The 21,960-nt window shown below is 43.0% G+C and overlaps 3 protein-coding genes across 3 annotated transcripts in view; 2 read left to right on the forward strand and 1 right to left on the reverse strand.

Annotated features, from left to right (window-relative positions):
* Nucleotides 1-509: 509 nt before the first annotated feature.
* On the forward strand, nucleotides 510-13,421 carry LOC308323480 (kelch-like protein 24; the record flags this gene model as incomplete). The annotated part of the gene is made up of 11 exons (XM_080775208.1): nucleotides 510-665; nucleotides 1,170-1,304; nucleotides 2,186-2,266; nucleotides 2,928-3,266; nucleotides 4,502-4,636; nucleotides 5,033-5,224; nucleotides 6,897-7,043; nucleotides 7,861-8,029; nucleotides 8,446-8,580; nucleotides 12,569-12,712; nucleotides 13,174-13,421. The coding sequence occupies 11 exons, from the start codon at nucleotides 510-512 to the stop codon at nucleotides 13,419-13,421; spliced, it is 1,881 nt and encodes a 626-aa protein (XP_080631334.1).
* LOC308324055 (uncharacterized protein) lies at nucleotides 13,328-17,526 on the forward strand. The gene is made up of 4 exons (XM_080775960.1): nucleotides 13,328-13,374; nucleotides 13,827-13,961; nucleotides 16,035-16,215; nucleotides 16,452-17,526. Exons 2-4 carry the CDS (start codon nucleotides 13,907-13,909, stop codon nucleotides 16,729-16,731), a joined length of 516 nt encoding a protein of 171 aa, XP_080632086.1. The 5' UTR covers nucleotides 13,328-13,374; nucleotides 13,827-13,906; the 3' UTR covers nucleotides 16,732-17,526.
* A 1,227-nt stretch (nucleotides 17,527-18,753) lies between these two features.
* LOC308323481 (lysosomal alpha-glucosidase-like) overlaps nucleotides 18,754-21,960 on the reverse strand; it is a gene marked incomplete at its 5' end in the record, with an annotated part of 40,392 nt that continues 37,185 nt past the window's right edge. The window contains 3 exons of the mRNA XM_080775209.1: nucleotides 18,754-18,898; nucleotides 19,735-19,887; nucleotides 21,366-21,530. Of these exons, the coding sequence (XP_080631335.1) occupies nucleotides 18,833-18,898; nucleotides 19,735-19,887; nucleotides 21,366-21,530 (384 nt within the window). The 3' untranslated portion in view covers nucleotides 18,754-18,832. The remainder of the gene's footprint in view (nucleotides 18,899-19,734; nucleotides 19,888-21,365; nucleotides 21,531-21,960) is intronic.

A 21,960-nucleotide genomic window follows, 5' to 3' on the forward strand; every position in this document is an offset into this window, starting at 1 on the left:
TGATGAATTGAAAACTGCATGTGTGGACCCTATTGGAAACAAGTGTAATGCTTTATGGCGTCGTCCACAGTTAACAGCTTACGAAATGGGAGTTAAATGCTGCGATTTGTAAAAATGGAAAAATATGACTCCTAAAGTGGTTGAAGTGGGACTCATCATGTCCCTGGGACTCATTTCTAAAAGACCATCCCTGCCTCCTGAGACTCATTACATTGAAAACCGATTTACATCACTGCATTAGTGCATTTACATGTACCGCTACTATGTAACTATAACATAGCAAAACCTCCGTCTTCCTCAGACTCATGGAAATAATGGCATTTCACATCATGGTACACAAGGGCAGTTGTTTTAAAGCCACATCAACACATCAACAACATTATTCACAATCACAGGTGAATAGTTGTAATTTGTCTGTTGATTATTAAATCTCCCTCTGGGATGTTGTCGTTGCATCTCAGGAGGCCGGCACCACCAGTGTACCACCGTCCTCACTATAGGAGACTGAGATGTTTAAGGACTCTGGCCATCCCCAGAAGGTCTTAGCGGGCCTGAACAGGCTGCGGCTCAACGGTGCCTTGTTGTGTGATGTGATTCTGTGCTGCGAGGGACAGGAGTTCCCCTGCCATCGATACGTACTGGCCTGCTTCAGCTCACACTTTGAGGTAAGACAAGCACACACTGACCTGCTGTTTAGGGAATGATATTTCAATTCTACCGTGGCTTCACATCAAGTGTTGTTTTTGGCTCTTGAATAGTTTTCACTTAGCTTTAGTCACATTTTAGTTATATAAACATATTTTAGTTTTGACAGGCCCTGATGTCGTCGTAATGGCAGACTACGGCAGCATAAAAGTGGTTCTCTTGTCCACTAGTTCCTCCCTAACATTTTAGTCTAGTTCTTTTTTTGTTGACGAAATTGTCAATATATTGAGTCTTAGTTTTAGTCATCATAGATTCGTTTTTTATTTAGTTTTTATTTAGTCAGTGAAAAAAGGTAGTCGACGAACATTCTTCGTCTTAGTTTTAGTCGACGAAAACGACACTGCTTCACATGAACCTAACATGCTATATATGTCTAATTAATATTGCTGACACAATGTAAATAAGATAGGCCTAATAAACCCTGAACACTACAGGCAAACCATTCCCCTTTTCACCCTGCACAGGCCATGTTTACATCTGCCACGAGGGAGTCCACACCGGAGAGGGTGACCATCAGTGGAGTGGAACCTCAGATGATTGGTGTGTTGGTGAACTACGCCTACACGTCAAAGGTGTCCGTCTCCACTGCGAATGTGCAGGTACTGCATTATCATCATGAACCTTTATTCATTGTCTCCATTGTCTCCCCTCTACATCAGGGGTTCTCAACGTTTTTGGCTGGGGAATAGAGATGGCATCCAAGTTCTCCTTCCATCCACTTGCATTAAGTTGCTCAAAAGCGCATGAGATGATTTCACTCCTCCTTCCGGGTAGTAACAGAGTGCATTCTGGGATGGATTGGGCCCAAACACATGAACGCGCGGCCTTTGTACGTGCACGAACGCGCACGAACGTGCTGCCGTCGTGAACGTGCAGAATGATAGTCAACGGACCAGCGCGTTCATGTGTTTGGGCCCACGCTGCAATACCAAATTCGGCCACTATGTCCATTTCGCCTCAGGGTTTCCTCTGGGTGCCGTCTCTATTCATATATACTCTAAGGTTGTGACCCACGGGTTGAGAAGCCCTGCTCTACATAACATTGGTGATGCATGATATGGCAGGATTTCTGACACTAAACGCGTGAGACGCCAAGTTCCCTTTGTAGATCTTTATTTAACGTGCACTCCAGCATACACGGACGCTTCTGGCTCGCAGGCCGTTCTCTCAAGCAAGCATGATAATACAATCACAGAGGTATACTTTATATACAGTCTTAGTCCCACCCACAAGATGGAGCAGAAAGAGAGTGGGAAGGACCATTTGTTTACAACACAAAGGAAGAGAAGGGGGGGGGGGACAGGTGAGAAGAGGCTCCTGGACAACAGAGCAAGAACAAGTTCTGTTGTTATCACAGCATGGCTCCGTGCTTCAAAGCTCGGTCTGTATAGGCTCATTTATATGTATTCCAATGAGCTTTGGTGATGGTAAATTCCTCGTCATGCATGACAGATATTGTTGTTTATTTGGTCTACTCTAGGCCCTGCTGGCAGCATCAAGCATGTTGGGCGTCACGGCTGTTGGAAATGCCTGCAGTGACTTCCTGAAGCGTCGCGTGGATGTGAGTAGCTGTGTAGGGATTTACTGCTTTTCTGAGGAGGACCACTCGTTTTAGAATGTTGGAGAAACTCACCCAGACCCAGACAGGTCAACATGCTAGCTGGAAAACCAACAATCTTATCTTGACGATAGCAATAGGAAACCAATGTGTTTAATATTTCCATTAAGCTGTCACTGACTGACTAATATAGAGAGTATGCAAATGCATGATTTCCCCATCAGAACACCTGATATGCCCCTCATTTAGACTGAGTGGCAAAACATTGGGCAGCATGGAGGGTTGGAGTACAGAAAGTAGCTCATAACGTTTCTATGGTGGATTTTTATGAAACAAAAACTTTGCAGATAGAAAGAGGATAATTGAAGGTTTTCGTACAGCTGAAATGTTGGTGAGTTTAACATTGTTTAATGCAATCAGACAGGACTTTTCTGTTTGGATGAATGGGCTGTCAAGGCCAGAAATTAGTCTTTTTTTGCCACTCAGTGGGCGTTCCCGCATAACTTCCAGGTACGATGTCACGCGCATACCCTCTATACAAGGGAAAATGGCATTTCAACATGGTGGTACGCAAGGGCAGTTTTAAAAACCCTAGGTTCCATCCTGGCTTCATTTATAAATTGATTTATAAATCTCCCTCTGGGATGCTGTCGTTGCATTTCAGGAGTCCAGCACCTCCTCACAGGAGGCTGAGATGTTTGAGGACTCCGTCCATCCCCAGAAGGTGTTAAAGGGCCTCAACAGGCTGCGCCGTACTCCAGGCTCAACACACACGTCGGGGATCAAGGAGGGAGTTCCAGAGGCTGATAGAGTTGTGCGGGGGGTGGTGAAGGCAGGTGGAGGACGGAGGCAGCCTAACCGCATGGCTGCGCTACGAAGTCCCTTTGCCTCCCCCAACACCCAGAGACCGAGACCCAAGCAAAGGCCGAAGGACGTAGAGAGGGCCTTGTTGTGTGATGTGATTCTGTGCTGTGAGGGACAGGAGTTCCCCTGCCATCGATACGTACTGGCCTCCTTTTGCTCATACTTTGAGGTAATTTCACACATTTGCAAAATTTGACCTTGGCATTCACTTCATTTACAATTTAGGCATTTAGCAGACGCTCTTAATCCAGAGCGATTTACATTGAGCAATAACAAAAAGCATGGCATACATCACATACATAAAAAGTAGTTATCATGAAACATGCGTAAGCTAAGAACGTAACAGTGGAGTATCTATAAACTATACATATAAGCTATACATGTATACTATACTATACTATACTATACTATACTATCCTATACTATACTATACTATACTATACTATACTATACTATACTATACTATACTATCTTCTCCTATCCTATCCTCTCCTATACTATACTATACTATACTATACTATACTATACTATACTATACTATACTATACTATACTATACTATACTATCCTATACTATACTATACTATACTATACTATACTATACTATCCTATCCTATCCTATACTATCCTATCCTATACTATACTATACTATCCTATACTATACTATACTATACTATACTATACTATACTATACTATACTATACTATACTATCTTATCCTATACTATACTATACTATCTTATCCTATACTATACTATACTATACTATACTATCCTATCCTATCCTATACTATACTATACTATACTATACTATACTATACTATACTATCTTATCCTATACTATACTATACTATCTTATACTATACTATACTATACTATACTATCCTATACTATCCTATACTATCCTATCCTATCCTATCCTATACTATACTATACTATACTATACTATACTATACTATCTTATACTATACTATACTATACTATCTTATCCTATACTATACTATACTATACTATACTATACTATACTATACTATACTATACTATCTTCTCCTATACTATACTATACTATACTATCTTCTCCTATCCTATACTATACTATACTATACTATACTATACTATACTATACTATACTATACTATACTATACTATACTATAAAGTGAACCTAACATGCTATATCTAATGTATTCATTGTTTTTTTTTAACACTTTATTTTGATTTTTATTGGTGAATAAATGAAAAAACATATGTGTACATTTTGTTGTATCCGACATGTAAATATCCCCCCCTCCCCCCAAATCAAGAATGTATTCATTGTTGACGCAGTTTAAATGAGAAAGGCCTAAACCCTGAAAACATCACCTTTTCACCCTGCACAGGTCATGTTTACATCTAGCATGATGGAGTCCACACAGGACCGGGTGTCCCTCGGTGGCGTGGAACCTGAGATTGTTGGTATGTTGGTGAACTACGCCTACACTGCAAAGGTGTCCATCTCCACAGAAAAAGTGCAGGTACTGCATTATCATCATCATCATCATGAACCTTATTCATTTGTCCTATGTGCGTGCTTACTTCCCATTTAGCGCGGCACCGAGTGCCGCGCTACGAGCTTGTATAGATCTGCTATTTATTTTAAATCGTGAAAATGTGGCGCAAACCTTTGAATATATATTCTTTCAGAGCGAACATTTTTAACTCAAATCTTTGTTTCTGGTGGATGAGGTCCCTGGAAGGACATATATTCAGATGGGGGTCGGCGGCCAATTACATTTCCTTCACATGAAAATGTTTGAGAACCACTGACATAGAAACATGGGTTTTTCAGAAAACTCAGGATTTAGAAAACATTTGTAGAATCTGTTCTCAGGTCTAAATGTGTTAATAAACACATGTTTGGTCTACTCTAGGCCCTGCTGGCAGCAGCCAACCTGTGGGACATCACGGCCGTTGGAAACGCCTGTGGTGACTTCATGAAGCGTCACATCGACAGGAAGAACTGTGTAGAGATGTTCTGCTTCTCTGAGGACCACTCCTGTGGCACGTTGAAGAAACACAGCATGGACTACATTCTGGAACACTTCTGTGTTCTCTACCGACAGGTCAGTCATAGAGCGCCGAAGTCCTGACGCCAGTCGCTCGTCCCCTCGATTCCCCTGGTTCACGGAAGTAATTTCTCTATGGAGAATAGCATGGGGTGATCTTAATATCGTGCGTCGCAGTCCCGCCCCCTTTCATGACGACACCAGGCCCAGGAAATGATTCCCAATGCATTTTTCCTCATAGACATTTCAAAAAGTATTTATTTAAAGACGGTTACGTCGCGGACAAAGCCAACTCGAGTTGTGACAAATCATGACAATAAACACAATATTTTGGACCAAACAAATAATTACAAAGAATAAAAACAACAAAATTGTGTTTGTTGTCATGATTTGTCACCACAAGAGTTGGCATTGTACGACACGCGGGGAATCATTTTCTGGGTCCTGGTCGGGGGCAGGACTGCGACGCTCTATAAGCATTGTGGTCCAAAAATATACAAGCTGTCTCTGCGTTATTGTCAGGGAGGTCACTCATTATGATAGTCTGTTTCTAGCGAAAATGTAACTAATTCAGCAGCAGTAACATTAGCGTTTTCTCTCAGTCAGTTGATTCTTCATATCCATATGAGTGAAACGGCCGGGGTGACATGTTTATTAACACAGTTCTTATATGAGACGATCTAAAATCCCCCTATGGGGATTATAATGCAAATAAAAAGTACATGGACCTGTGGATTTGCACCCTCTACCGATATTGACGTCAGACTTCGGTGCTCTGTTGAGGCATCATACATTTACCAAGATGTTTTGTTTGTTGGCTTTTTCACCCATGACTTTGTTTTATTACCATTTCTCCAAGGTGTCACCAGTAACTGACCTAGACCTGGGTAGAAACATCAGTCATGTCAACTGTCTGTGACCAGTGTTGATTTTGTCGACTAAAACTAAGACAAAAAAATGTTCGTCGGCTACCTTTTTCCACTGACGAAAACTAAATGAAAACTAAGCTATGATGACTAAAACTATGACTAAGACTAAAACTATGACTAAATATATACTGGCAATTTCATCAACAAATAAAAACTAGACTAAGTGCGTCGCAGCGTGACGCGTTGTGGGCTTGAAAAAAAACTGTCTTACGATGGCATCAAGGCCCACCAACATACATTTTGTACTATATCAACTGTAGATTTAGTCGACTAAAATCATATGATATTTTGTCAACTAAAACTAGACTTAACACTAAAACATTCCAGGTGACTAAAATGTGACTAAAAATAAATGAAAACTATTCAAGAGACTAATGACTAAAACTAAAAATCTAAATTTGATGCCAAAAACAACACTGACTGTGAGCACTTCAGAGGAGGAAAGGTCCCTGGAGTCAGTTCATCTTTTAGATATTAACCTACCTGTGTTTTCTTCTTCCAACAGGTCCCAGAGTCAGTTCATCTTTTAGATATTAACCTACCTGTGTTTTCTTCTACCAACAGGTCCCAGAGTCAGTTCATCTTTTAGATATTAACCTACCTGTGTTTTCTTCTACCAACAGGTCCCAGAGTCAGTTCATCTTTTAGATATTAACCTACCTGTGTTTTCTTCTACCAACAGGTCCCAGAGTCAGTTCATCTTTTAGATATTAACCCACCTGTGTTTTCTTCTACCAACAGGTCCCAGAGTCAGTTCATCTTTTAGATATTAACCTACCTGTGTTTTCTTCTACCAACAGCCAGAGTTTCTCTCCCTCTCTGTGGAGAGACTGACAGAGATCCTCTCCAGTGATCACCTGAGTGTTCCCAATGAGGACATGGTGTTTGAGGCTGCTATGATGTGGTTCTACAAGTGTCCTGCTACCTGCAGGCACAGCTTTGGAAAGGTCAGTCTTTTCTTATTCTCACATCCTGGACCTATATGATATTGATACTACTACTACTACTTTCTTTCTATCATTTTTATCCCATTTCTTTTCACCCAGTGTCAATTATCTAATGTAATCCTGGGCGCTATACTTCCTCTGCCAACCTGGAGGGGCAGCGGACTAACCTCATGCTTCCTTCTATGCATGAGGAATCCAAGCTGCTTCTTTTCACCTGACTGGGGGGAATTTCCCCGGACGGATGTAGCGCGTGGTAGGAACAGGAAGGTCCTTTCAGGTGCCCCGGCTGGCCAGGGGGAGGTAGTTTAGAGACCAGGATTACTGCATTACTTTTTTGTGAGTAGGCCTACCTACCCTAGGGGACACGGGGAGAACATGCAAACTCCACACAGAAAGGCCCTTTTGCCAACCCCACCTCGGTTTTGGGCACTAATGACGCGGAGGAGAGGACACGCCCACAGCGTTCCCAGCGGGAATCGAACCCAGGACCTTCTAGCTGTGAGGCGACAGCCCTACCGACTGTGCCACCGTGCCCCCTGTTACTACTACTTACTTCTTTTTATTACTTGGACGGCGCCCGTCTTTTTTTTTAACCTTTGATTTATTGTTACGAACGTAGCCATTAATCCAGGCGCAGACGTCACTCAAAGTCTGGCACATACGTCCCGGACTGAGATTCTGTACGAGAACACATTTTCTGTACGCAGAAGACACAGGATTTTGTGTCTTATAACAATCAATTGAATAATTGTTGTTTTACCCAATGTCCAGTTGAACTAATAAATAATCTGTGTTCCACTTTATTTTAATTTTTAAGGTACTCGAGCACATCCGTCTTCCTCTCGTCAGTCCCTCCTACCTTCCCACTGTGGTTCTGTGTCTGGAATTGGATGTGGTGAAAGAATACGAGGGCTGCCAGAGGTTCATCTCTGAGGCCAAGAAGGAGAGACCCTACCTTAACACAGCACGCCCCCGCAGGCCCACAGGTACCCTACTGTAACACAGCACGCCCCCGCAGGCCCACAGGTACCCTACTGTAACACAGCACGCCCCCGCAGGCCCACAGGTACCCTACTGTAACACAGCACGCCCCGCAGGCCCACAGGTACCCTACCGTAACACAGCACGTCCCTGTAGACCCACAGGTACCCTACTGTAACACAGCACACCCCCGCAGGTACCCTACCGTAACACAGCACGCCCCCACAGGCCCACAGGTACCCTACCGTAACACAGCACGCCCCCGTAGACCCACAGGTACCCTACTGTAACACAGCACGACCCCACAGGCCCACAGGTATCCTGCTGAACATGTTAAAACCAATCTACTCTGTCTCACCTTGACCTTCTCTCCTGCTTGTTGAAGTGTCTCACCTTGTCTTTCTTCTCCTGCTGGTTGCAGTGATAGTGACGGTGGGAGCAAAGTGTAACAAAGGTGGTTTTCACAAAGTGGAGAGCCTGGATCCCCTGAAGAACAACAGGAAGACTCTAGGATATCTGCCCTTTAAAGCACATGAGTATGCTGTGGTCGCGTCAGGTGAGGATTACCATCAGAGGACTGGATCCTACTCTGAATTGTTGCACCAGAATTACATTTGGATGATGTCCTGAAGGGTACAATTGAAGCATTCAGATTAGAAGACTCTCTTATCCATAGCTGTAATTACAAGTTCAAAATATGACAATGTCACGCAACCTTGTCAACTAACTAACAGTGTAAATAGTCACTTAATAGAGTGCAAAGAAGAAAGAAACGTATAAAAGAAACTAGGACACCAGGTAAACATACACCTAACAACTGCAGGGAAACATACACCTATCCCTGTTGAGGGATACTGGGAACGGGGTTATTACTTGCGCAAGTACTAGTTTCGCCCAGGACTATATTCAATGCGTATGCACCGTCCCAGCAAACAATGCGTATGCACCGTCCCAGCAAACAATGTGTATGCACTGTCCCAGCAAACAATGCGTATGCACCGTCCCAGCAAACAATGTGTATGCACCGTCCCAGCAAACAATGTGTATGCACCGTCCCAGCAAACAATGTGTATGCACCGTCCCAGCAAACAATGTGTATGCACCGTCCCAGCAAACAATGTGTATGCACCGTCCCAGCAAACAATGTGTATGCACCGTCCCAGCAAACAATGCGTATGCACCGTCCTAGCAAACAATGCGTATGCACCGTCCCAGCAAACAATGTGTATGCACCGTCCCAGCAAACAATGCGTATGCACCGTCCCAGCAAATGACGTAATGACTAGTTCATTGAGAGCTAGTTATACCAGTTATACCCTGACGTCATTTGCTGGGACGTGCATACGCATCAAAAGTGAAGCAAAGTAACCACAGTATACCGCTAATCAACTTACAAATTACATATACATACATAGAGGCATTTCCTTTAATCCACCCGACACTGATCGACTTTTTTCAGTTTATATACCTTTTTTTCCCATCGGATATCGATGATTTTTTTTCTTTGGGATCCAGAATAATTCTAAATCAATAAAACTGTATTTCTTTTATAGATAGAAACTGGTACCATACTTCATAATACTACTTTTTTACATGCATAAAGTAGGTAGGTAGCAAACGGTTAAACCTAATAATTCAACATTTCAAACGTTCCTTCACAGAGAAGCTGAGCTTTGACAGTTTGTAGCGGTCGACACTACTTGCGCTCTGCTTGCGCACTAGTAGGCCATGGCCTACTAGTGTGCAACAAGCAAGTAGGCACTCGACAGAGTGCAGTTCTAGTTTGACTACTGTAATTACTGATAGCTCACAGGCAGGGTGTTTTTTCTTTTTATTACAATAATATTAGCTATAGTGCAGCCAGTGGTGAGGTTGGTATACTACTGTATAGCCCACAGCTTATGTTACAACTATCTTGGTGAAGTTCTGTAAAAGTCTCGCCTTTTATAAGTGTACCACAGTGATGTAAATAGGTTTTCAATGTAACGAGTCCCAGGATGCAGGGATGGTCTTTCAGAAATGAGTCCCAGGGACATTTTATGAGGCCCACTTCAACCACGTTAGGAGTCATATTTTGCCATTTTTATAAATTGCAGCATTTAACTCCCATTTCATTTTATATGGTTATAATGTGGCTATATTCATGTAGAAAACAGAAGAATAAAGTATTATTATAACTAAAGCTAGCAAAATAAACTAGAATAAAAAAACAGTACAGTCGTACAGTAGTGCATCCCGTGGATGCAGAGGTCGTTGTTTTATTGCTTCCCTTAAAGGGACACTTCACCCTTTTTGCAAATAAATATATGTTAATGACGTTTAGAAGCTTTAGAACACTTTCCTGGGGGTCTTTATGTGTGTAATATGTGGTTTTAGATATTTTAGATTGTAGCAGTGAGCCTGTTGTCTCTGATGTCATGGACACTGGGCTCACTTCCTTCCTGGACTACATGTTGTCTCAGTAAGACCGCTCTCCCCCCTATATCCACAAGGAGGAGCAGTGCACCAAAGAATTATGGGAATTGTAGTCCAGGAAGGTACTAGGTAGTGAGACCAGTGTCCATGACATCAGAGACAACAGGCTCACTGCTACAATCTAAAATATCTAAAACCACATATTACACACATAAATTCCCCCAGGAAAGTGATCTAAAGCTTCTAAACGTCATTAACACTTTTAGTGCTGGCGGGCTGTGGGCTGCAGACCCAATCAATGCTGAACGATTCTATGGACTTTTGAACTTTTTTAGGGGCCCACAGCGAGGGGCCTCTTATAGCGAGAATCACACCGCATAAATCAAAAGAAAGCCTAACTTGTCCACTTCAATTTAAAAAAAAATTTATGATTCTACCATCTTCCATTTTTGGAGATATTGACCTTTTTCTAACACCTGCTTTTGCCTGCATGCTGCTCGTGAAAAAAAACAACAGAGATATGGAGGCTTGAAGTTGACAGACATTGACAGACAGATATAAAAATGAACACAAATAATATCATATACATACTATACACTGAATGAAAGCCCTGAATGTCTACTTTTAGGAGGAAAACAAATACACATTGATCCCATGTACAGTTTGTCTAATTGTTTATTGAATGCAGCTTGCATACTAATACTGTAATATTAATAAAAATCACACCCCTTCACAGGGGTGTGATTTTTATTATTATTACAGTATTAGTTTTTTTCTTATGAAAGCAGAGAGTCTTCCGTTTCATACGGTATATAGTATGTACATGTCGCTATAGGCCTTATTTTGTGAATAATAGTTCTTCAGGTCTATGCTTTCTCTAAAGTTCTCTCTGGTGGCCGCAAGCTGCATTCAATAAACAATTAGACAAACTGTACATGGGATCAATGTGTATATTGTTTTCCTCCTAAAAGTAGACATTCAGGGCTTTCATTCAGTGTATAGTATGTATATGATATTATTTGTGTTCATTTTTATATCTGCCTGTCAATGTCTGTGACTAAATGGCGTTTGTATGAGCTAAAGAATGAGCATATGGGACATTGGGACTGGAACATCTTGGGGCTACGTTACTACTGTTTTGTTTATTTTTTTATGAAGATTATGATGATGACTGATCAAGACCCCCGGCGGGCAGATGGAACGATGCGAAGACGCATTGTCATTATTTATCCATCTGTCGCTGTGTATCGTTCCAACTTGGCTCGCCGAGGTTGTTGTTGCTGCGGACTTGTAAAGTCAGAACAGCGGCGCGTGCGTCTTAGTTGTAAAGACATGATCATCATAACAAAATAACCGTGCCGTCACCCGGAGATGATGAAGGAAGGGAGACCAGACTTTAGATCCGTGCGGTGTCCATTATGGCAAGTGGCAACAAGTCCGAGAGAGCATATGTTCCGAGAGAAACAGAGTCTACACAAAGACGCCTCCTCCCTCCCTCCCCTGAGACATGCCCCTGCATGTCTCAGGACATGCAGGGGCATGTCTCAGTGAGTGAGAAACAGCAAGCCTAGCTAGATACGATCGGATGTCATGAAATGTGATCTGGCTAAGGGCTAGCTAGTAGCTACGCTCGCAATGGGGGCCGCCATTGTGTGATAGTGAGCATTTGAGCCCCTCCTGTCCTGAGTTTTCAGGAAGGGAGGGGGGAGAGGCATCTTTTTCTTTTTTTTTGTGATCAGGTGATCGGAGTGTTGTGCTACCGTTCTGTGCTAGTAGATAAAGTGCTCGGGTGTGTAGAAAGGCGATTGAAAGTAATCAATAAAAACATACTGTAAACGTAAATCTCCCGTTCCCGCATTGAAGCACTGGGATTCGAACCACGTAAATCTACCTTTACCGCACGGAAACGGTTAACATATATTTTTTTTGCAAAAAGGGTGAACTGTCCCTTTAACTATAAACTGCGTTTTGGGATGCAAAATGCATACTCACAATAACATAGAAGATGGAGAAAATAAAAAGATACGTGAAGACATTTCAACTTGTGTATTAAAGCATATATTACAATCTTTATTTCTTTTAACAATGGAGGAATGACTGGTTTTAATTCTATGCTCTTCTCTCACCAGGCTCCACTCTGTATTTGGCCGGAGGATATCTTGAAGGTTTGGCCATTAAGGATCGTTTGGCCAGTAAGGAGGTGTGGCGCTACGATGTTCATCATAAGTCATGGCTGAAGACGGCTCCCATGAAGACGGCCCGCTATGGCTTCAGTAAGACTGTCACTCAGTTCAACCACGTTAACCCTGGAGTCCCTGTTCTGGTTATATCATAGGCAAAAATAATAATAATAATCATCATTTGTGGGATGAGCAGTGCTGCTAAGTGGGTTGTGCGGTTCCCATGAAAAATGCCCTCTTGCCAACACAAACTGTGGTATCGGGAATCCGATCGGATCGGAAAAATCGGGAGTGTGTATCCCTAGTTCTAATGGGGAGGCACACTATTTTCCGACAGTATTCTAGCCGACGGGGCAACGGTCCGGTCCGCAGCGGGGGGGACCGTCGCTGCGATGCGAAAAAGCGATGGTCCGACATGCGCTGCTCCCGTGCTTGCGGTTAGGGTTAGGTTAGGATTGAGGTTTCGGATCAATATGCTGTCGGAAAAAAGACCTGCACCCTAGTTCTAATGATCCTTTCTTTGTGTGTTTTTCTCTCTGCCCAACCCCACCCAGGCCTGGTGGAGCTGGATGGATGTGTGTTTGCCGTGGGGGGCTCTGGGAGTGAGGAGAGTAAAGCCTCCATGGAGCGCTACGACCCCCAAAACAACACCTGGAAGCTCCTGAAGGATGCCGTCATGCCCGAGGCTTATCGTGCCAAAGCTCTCGTCTCGTCTCCGCTTGTGGTCGCACGAGGAAGATGGCTCTATTTTATTGGTACGGACGGGTTAATTAAGGTCCCGTTCACGTCTTTACTTCGGTAGACTCGATGCGAATGAATGGGCATCATTCTTGCATCATTCTTGCATATTAAATTTGCCTTCTGCCTTAGTTTGCCCTCTCACTGCGCTGTCATCCGCAGCAATTTGCAACGCAGCAGGGAACTTTATCAATGTGTTAAATTCATAAACTACACAGTGAAATCTATAGTGTTTTTGAGTGGTGCAACCACTCCAAGGAACAGTAATGTCCGTGTTCACCTATGTGTTGGTTCACCTATGTGTCCGCCTACCTATGAGTACCAGTATGACTATATGTGTGTGTGTGTGTGTGTGTGTGTCTCTCTCTCTCTCTCTCTTCTCTCTCTCTCTCTCTCTCTCTCTCTCTCTCTCTCTCTCTCTCTCTCTCTCTCTCTCTCTCTCTCTCTCTCTCTCTCTCCTGGACCCTAGGTCATGATCCAGTCCAGGTCTCCAAGTACGACCCTGAAAAATCTGTGTGGAAAAAGGTCACTCCATTTGGGTCCCTTCCAATGCATAGTGATCCGTCAGCTGCTTGTGTTCTGAATGGAAAGATCTATGTTACAGGTAACATACCTGGTCTTATAGATCTATGTTACAGGTATCGTACCTGTTCTTAACACATTTAGACCCGAGATCCATTCTACCAAATGTTTTCTGAAAAACCCATATGTTTCTATGTCAGTGGTTCTCAACCTTTTTCATGTAAAGGACCCCCAGATTTATCTGTAATTGGCCGTGGACCCCAGAAGCAAAGATTTGAGTTAAAAAACGTTTATATTCAAAGATTTACGCCACATTTTAACGATAAAAAAAATATAGCAGACCTACAAGCTCAGCTTGTAGATCTGCTATTATTCAATAGCTAAAGTATACATGCAAAAAACACCAAAAGGGGTTCGCGCCCTGTATGGGTTAAAATCTAAGTAAAGCAAAGCAACATCAAATAAAACTCCAAATAGTTGTAATCGTTGTAACACTCCGGTTCGGTCTCTATCCTTGTATTACTCTATGACAGGGGTTTTCAATAGGTGGTCCGTGGACCACTGGTGGTCCACGGAGGTGTTCCATGTGGTCCCTGACCATACATTTAGTAATGTAGGATCTGTAGATTCTTTCCACTAGTTGAGAAACCATGAACTGAATGACCTGGTGACCTATGATGGCCATCCATGTAGTAATTTACTGACAAGTTGGAGGTCAAGAAATTCATAAGAAAGAGGGAGTTACAATCTCAAGAGGGGGAGGTGCACCGGATTGTCTGGTTGAGTCATTATTATTAGGAAATGATCAGTAGTCCATGGACCATTGGTTGAGAAATGTATACACATGGGATGCATAGCGACTGACACAAAAGCACTAATCTTAGCCCAGGTCCCCACCCAACACAAACAGTGGTCCCAAGGTTAACTCTTAAGTCAGGGTGGTGGTCCCTCGTTCACAATCAGTTGACAACCTCTGCTCTATGACACACACCCACCACAGTGAACCCGCCCACAGAACTGGCTAAAGGCACAGTCAGAATGGCTCCTTCGTACAGTAAGCTACTTGAGTAAATTAAGCACCGTAAGCTTACAGTACAGACCTTAGTTCCGTATTATTTCCAGGGGGTCCCCAGCTAAATGATAGTTTGGAACCAAATGGACCCTTATGGGTCTAACATTGATTTTACAATATAAATTGATAGAAATGCCATTAAATTCTTTATTCAGATGGATCCTCATTAGCTTCCACCGAAGTAGCAGCTACTCTTCCTGGGGTCCATGACAAACAATACATAGAATACAACACAATAAAAATAACACTGCACAATTAAAACACAATTGTACAATCTTGCAAAAATACATTCAGAATACAAATACATAGGGGCACGGTGGCACAGTTGGTAGTGCTGTCGCCTCACAGCTAGAAGGTCCTGGGTTCGATTCCCGCTCGGGGCGCTGTGGGTGCTGGCGGCGTGTTTCCTCCTCCGCGTCATCAGTGCCCATACCTGAAGGTGGGGTTGGCGAAAGGGCCTTTCTGTGTGGAGTTTTCATGTTCTCCCCGTGTCCCCTAGGGTAGATACCCTCACAAAAACATGCAGTAATCCTGGTCTCTAAACTGCCTCCCCCTGGCCAGCCGGGGCGCCTGATGGAGGGGAAAGGAACTGGTTGGAATAACGTGTTCCTTCCACGCGCTACGTCCAACCAGGGAAACTCCCCCTGTCAGGTGTAAAGGAGCAACTTGGACACTCAAGCATGAAGGAAGCATGAGTTAAGTCCGTTGCTCTCCCCAGGTTGGCGGAGGGTGTTTAGAGCCCAGGATCACATTAGATGATTGACACAGGGGTGAAAAATGGGTTACAAAATCGTGGGATAAAAAATATATAAAAAAAAAAAAAAAAGAATACAAATACATTTAAGACATTAAAAGTACAGAGAAATAAAAACACTTAACAAGACATCCCCTTAAATAATGTCAGCTAATTCAAATTAAAATTGGGGTAATTGATCAGGTGTTAAATGAGGGTCCGTAGACTAATGTTATGTCCAACGGGGGGGGTCTCCCATAATAAATGTCGATTTAGGGGTCCTTGACATGAACAAGTTGGTGAACCACTGCCATAAGTAAAGTAATAGACTCACTTCAACTTCACTGCAGGTCAGTCGCCCACATTGGAGTCGTTTCTAGACCATGGTTGCTTCATGGCGTGCTTCAACCCAGAGACCAACTGTTGGACCACGTGTGACCCCTTAAAACGTAACCCGCTACGCTACCGGCATAGCCTGGCTGTGGTGGACGGACGGATCTACATTCTAGGAGGCCTGGATCACGAAGAGAGGTGAGACACTGTTCACCACCAACAGGAACGTGCACACACAGACATCAAAGGGGGCTTCAGCCCCTGACCGTTTACCCGTCTGTTAAACAACTGCCCTATCTAGACCACGAATGCAGCATTTGCTACATGGTGAAAGAAATGCAAATGCCACTCCTTTCCATGTCATACTGAGACGGCAGCAGTCGGGTGAATTGCTCTTCTCTTATATGGCTATGTTGGTGTCTCTTGTCATGCAGAAATGTGAAGAGCATGGCGCGCTACTGTGAGGAGACCAACAGGTGGGAGAGCATGGAGTCTGGTGCTGGTGGTGCATTCCAATGTGTCACTCTCAGGCTGAGGAAGGATCACGAACCCGTGGCTGATGACGATGATGAAAGCTCTGATGATTCTTCCGATGATGAAGATCCAAATGGTTATGACACTGATAACGCTTATTATGCTGATTATACTCAGGAGGAGGAGGAGGATAACGAACGGCAATGGGCAGGATGGCAAATGGCACGTGATTTATCTTAAAGGGATTGTGACTGTGTTTTTTTTTAGCTTTGCCTCCACTCCTGTGGCTGTCCCTGTGTCTGTATGTCTGTCCCTGTGTACGTCTGTATGCCTGTCTCTGTGTATGTCTGTATGTCTGTCTCTGTGTATGTCTGTATGTCTGTGTCTGTATGTCCTTCTCTGTGTCTGTATGTCTGACCCTGTGTCTGTATGTCTGTCTCTGTGTCTGTATGCCTGTCTCTGTGTCTGTATGTCTGTCTGTGCATCTGTATGTCTGTCTCTGTGTCTGTATGTCTGTGTGGGGGTCCCCAGGGTGCGCTCCTCACTTCACAAGGGTGTGATTTTTTTACTAGGTTTTCTGAGCTCAATTGCACCCAAAAAAACTGAACTTTTAATATTCAGTAGATGTTCTTTGGTCTGGGGTTTTCTGGCTCAAACAAAGTGCTCTGATTTTCCTGCTGTTTGTGATGTCACAGCCTGCAAATCCCATATGTGTCAATGGGATTTTAATCGACTGCACTGGTTCTGATGTGCCAATAGATAGTAGTAGTAAACTGTAGTATAATAAATAGTTAGTAGGGATGTGGGGTGTCAAACCTCCCTGTACAACCATCATATTTGTTTAATAGACATTTGTTCCCTTGATAGAAAGTGCTGTGCTTGGATGAATGAGTCATGTCTCCCCTGGATGAATGAGTCATGTCTCTCAAATAATTAGAAAGAAGAAAATGGCACACTTTTTTTTTTTCTTGTTTTTCTTCTTCGTAATTATTTGGTCCAAGATATTGTGTTCATTGTCATTATTTGTCACAACTCGAGGTCTTTAAATAAAAACATTTTGAAATGTCTATGGGAAAAATGCAGCACAGAAAATAAATTGTTATGGCTGAGTAAAATAAAATACAATAAACACAATTTGCCTGAAAATAGAATACCCAGCTATGACCTTTTTCATGAAAAAAAATGAGTAGTGATATGGCTGACTGAGTAAAATAAAACAATCTACCTGAAAATAGATAGCTATAAGTGAAGAGCAATTTCCGCAATTTCCGCAATTTCAATTTCCATTTCCGCAATTTCAATTTCCGCAATTTTCATTTCCGCAATTTCCTCAATTTCCATTTCCGCAATTACCATTTCCGCAATTTCCATTTCTGCATTTCCGCAATTTCCATTTCCACCATTTCCGCAATTACAATTTCCGCAATTTCCATTTCCGCAATTTCCGCATTTTCCGCAATTTCCATTTCCAACTATTAATGGCAGCTGGGTTTCATCATTCAAATAAAATAGAATTCTGTCCGTTTAGCTATAAAATTATGTCAGGGAATAGGGATACAGAGTATATGTCTTTCATTTGCATTGCATCTCCCCCCCCCCCCCCAAGCTTTTATTTTCGTTCGAGTAATAGTACAACTCTAATAGTATTACTTATAATAATGTAATTAAAGATAACTTCATTCAGATTTATTTATTTTTATTTAATTTTCCAGATTTTTTTTTAGATTTTCATTGGTGGGCCAGTCATAATGGTCCCGCGGGCCTGAGGTTGAGTATCACTGGGTTATAGCCCATGTTTTTTGAATTATTGATTTTTTTTAAATCCTCGTTTTTCATCATTTTGGACCATGGGCTATAGCAGCCCATATGCAGCATCTTGAGACTGGCAGGTATAGAGGAGGAGTAAATGGTAAATGGTGCATTTATATAGGCTAGCACTTTTACTTATAGTTTGTGCATTACATTCACCCATTCATACAGGAAACCATGGTTTCCGTGGAGGAAAACTTAATTGGCACCAAAAGGGCAATGCCTGAACAATTTGGACTGAAATGTCCACCACAGCCCAGCATGACGACGATCAACTGTGGCACACAGCGGTGACATTGCAGTCAGAGAAATGCAAACTGAGACTTATCTAATGTATTAAAATAATTTATTCAAATGAAAAAAAAGAAAAACAAATTAGGCTGCTGTGCTCGGACTACTTTCTTTTTTTTTTAAACAGTAGAACCAATTTGGAGGTTTTGTGGAGACAAAGAGACCTCCACAGTCCATCCAGACTGCGGTGGTTTGAGAGTGGAGGAGGCCATGAGGTCCTGGAGTAACACGGTCTAGTGGATCACAGAGTCCACTGGACTGTGAACATCTGTGACATCGGCAGGGCCAGGCCGGTCACTGTCAACGCCTGTAGTGAGACAGAAAGAGAGACAGTGAGAGAGAGAGAGAGAGTGTGGACATAACATTTCAGACCCCATAGAGCACCGAAGTCCTGACGTCACTTGGCAGTAGAGGGCGCCAGTCGACAGGTTTGTGTACTTTTTATTTGCTTCTTCATATAAGAACTGTGTTTGAAAAATAAACCGATCATCCCGGCCTTTTCACTCATACTGAGTACTCAGACTGAAGGTGGAAATGTACAAATATACCCAAAGAGTAACAAAATAAGCGCTAGAAACGAGTCAAACAACCCAGAGACTACATTTACGGGTAGACGGGTGGCTGCAGCTGCCCGTCGCACAACATAAACTGACATGTTAATTACGTTCTTTTAAAAATTATCATTAAATATGAAACATTAGTACATTAGTAGAGTCGAGTCACCACCAGTTGAGCTTACGTCAACGAGGAATCTCAGGAACGCAATGTGTTGACAGCTGGGTATATTAGCAGTGACATTGCTTTCATGTGTAGTTTCAAGGCTTTTGCGGCCAAATTAATTCCATTTTCTCCAGAAACTGGCTGTATCAAATATTAATGGACATCATTAACGACACACAGTCACCACCCTGACAGAAAGGCCGGGATGATCGGTTTATTTTTCAAACACAGTTCTTATATTTCAATGAAACTAAAAAAATACATGAACATGTGTACTGGCGCCCTCTACTGAAAGTGACGGCAGACTTTGGTGCTCTATGTACTCAAACTTTGCCGTGCAACACCGCCACTTGGCGAAGTATTGAAACAAAAACAAAGAAATTGCTGAAACGTTTGAGTAGTGCCGAGACAGCCAGACTTCACCTTGGTGTCGGAGCGGTACGTGAAATCCAGGACTTTCTCCCCGTTGGCCCAAACGTAGCGCGGCGCCGAGGGCAGGCCGAACACCCGCAGACCACCCAGAACCAGGCCGTCTAACGCCCCGCTCAGCCTGAGAGGGTCACTCACCACCTGGGACTGGAGAGAGAGAGAGAGAGAGAGAGACACTCACTACCTGGGACTGGAGAGAGAGAGAGAGAGAGAGAGAGAGACACTCACTACCTGGGACTGGAGAGAGAGAGAGAGAGAGGGTCACTCACCACCTGGGACTGGAGACAGAGAGAGAGAGAGAGAGAGAGAGAGAGAGAAGGTCACTCATGGGACTGGAGAGGAGGGCGAGAGAGGGGAGGTCACTGTTTGGATAACGAAAATCAACAGAGTGACATGGGTTGTGTATCGAATCTATCGATGATCCGTGTGACATATTGGTAACGCCAATGCAAGGCACGATATTGTTATGAATCTAAATCAATAATTCAGGTTCTCAGGTTCATGTTGTATGCAGCACATAATGTATCCGAACAAACTCTTCCCTGCTACCTTTTAATTAGGTTGTCGATTTATTTCTTGCACTGCACCTTTATTCACTTTATATTTAGTCATTTACTTGAGCTTACGTTAGATCCGTTCCAGTACCTGTTCCACTATAGAGCGTCGCAGTCCCGCCCCCTAGTGTCATGGTGACGCCAGGCCCAGGACATGATTCCCAATGCATTTTTCCCCATAGACATTTCAAAAATTATTTATTTAAAGACGGTTACGCCGCGGAAAAAGCCAACTCGAGTCTTGACAACTCATGACAACAAACACAATATTTTGGACCAAACAAATAATTACAAAGAAGAAAAACAACAAAAAAAGTGTTGTTACTTTTTGCAAAGTCTATGAGGAAAATGTAACGGGGAATCATTTTCTGGGCCCTGGTAGGGGGCGGGACTGCGACAACTCTATACAACCAGATTATTGCCTGGTTCTTTACCAAACAAGATGCAAACACCACATTTAGCAGATGCTCTGGACTGGAGGACAACCTGGTGACACCGACTGCAGCGGACCTTTTTCATGAAAAACCCTATGTTTCTATATCAGTCGTTCTCAAACATTTTCATGTCAAGGACCCCCAGAATTATCTGTAATTGGCCGCCGACCTCCATCTGAAAATATGTTTTTCCAGGGACACCCCCCCCCCCCCCCCTCCAGATCGAAGCAAAGATTTCAGTAAAAACCGTTCGCTCTGAAAGAATATATATTCAAAGATTTGCGCCACATTTTCACGATTTTTCAAAAAAGTTTCAATAGCTAAAGTGTAACATAACGCTTGAAACTCTGCCCAGAAATAGAATGACTTAAGTTGGGCTTAATTTCACCAGAGCCATAGAGTATAGACAGAGTTACGCAAACTCCGTTCACTTCATGGGGCTTTAGTCCTACATATACTTCTATTGGTTTGTCCCTGGTTTTCTGCCCCCTCAATGTCACAACTCTTCTATTAGATGGCTCTGTAGAGTTTCACGGATTTCACGGAGGGCCCTCTGAATTCTAGAACGACCGGAGTCTTCTTCGACCCCTCGAAAGCACCCGTTTCTATAAAGACGCCGTTTTGTTTCACCACTGACCTGTCCCGCGACGAAGAGGAGGTAGCAGTAGCGTCCCGTCTGGAAGGTGTCCAGACTGTCCCCGTCGTCCCAGAACAGGTCCCCCCGGGCCCAGCCTCCTGCAGACAGCGCCACCGTCAGGAAGAAAGGGTTCCCGCGCGAGGCTGTGGTCGTCAAGGCTGGCTCCTAGTACACATTAAATGTCAACATAATAAGAAAAAAGAAAACTCAACTTCTGGTTTCATGTTGACAGACATGTAACAGGCCCTTTACAGGTCCAAAACAGTAACTTTGCAGGATTCAAATTTTTTTTTAAAATAGAAAAAGCTGGAGCTTGTGGATCCGCTATACTTTTGTGTGACACTGTAGTATTATTGCATTAATATTAATAGATATTAAAGGACCACTTCACCACTTTTCAACCTATCTTCATATAATAGGTCCTCACTAATAATCATGATAAAATGGCACGATTCTTTTCTACACAGTCTGTGTCTCATATAGGAGGGCTGTGGGCAGTTTAGAAACCGTCTTCCAGTGACATCATCATCAGGCAGACTTTTTTTTAAACAAGAACATTTTTACAAAAATGTTTGGATTTTCATTATCGTGAGAA

The sequence above is a fragment of the Protomyctophum bolini genome (assembly GCF_963924005.1).
Source record: "Protomyctophum bolini genome assembly, chromosome: 11".
NCBI lineage: Eukaryota > Metazoa > Chordata > Actinopteri > Myctophiformes > Myctophidae > Protomyctophum > Protomyctophum bolini.

Bases quoted from the DNA above. Each gene is read 5' to 3' on its own strand.
- LOC308324055 (XM_080775960.1), top strand. From the start codon at position 13,907: ATGCATAGTGATCCGTCAGCTGCTTGTGTTCTGAATGGAAAGATCTAT. The intron at 13,962-16,034 runs GTAACATACCTG...ACTTCACTGCAG, and splicing joins TGGAAAGATCTATGTTACAG to GTCAGTCGCCCACATTGGAG. The intron at 16,216-16,451 runs GTGAGACACTGT...CTTGTCATGCAG, and splicing joins GGCCTGGATCACGAAGAGAG to AAATGTGAAGAGCATGGCGC.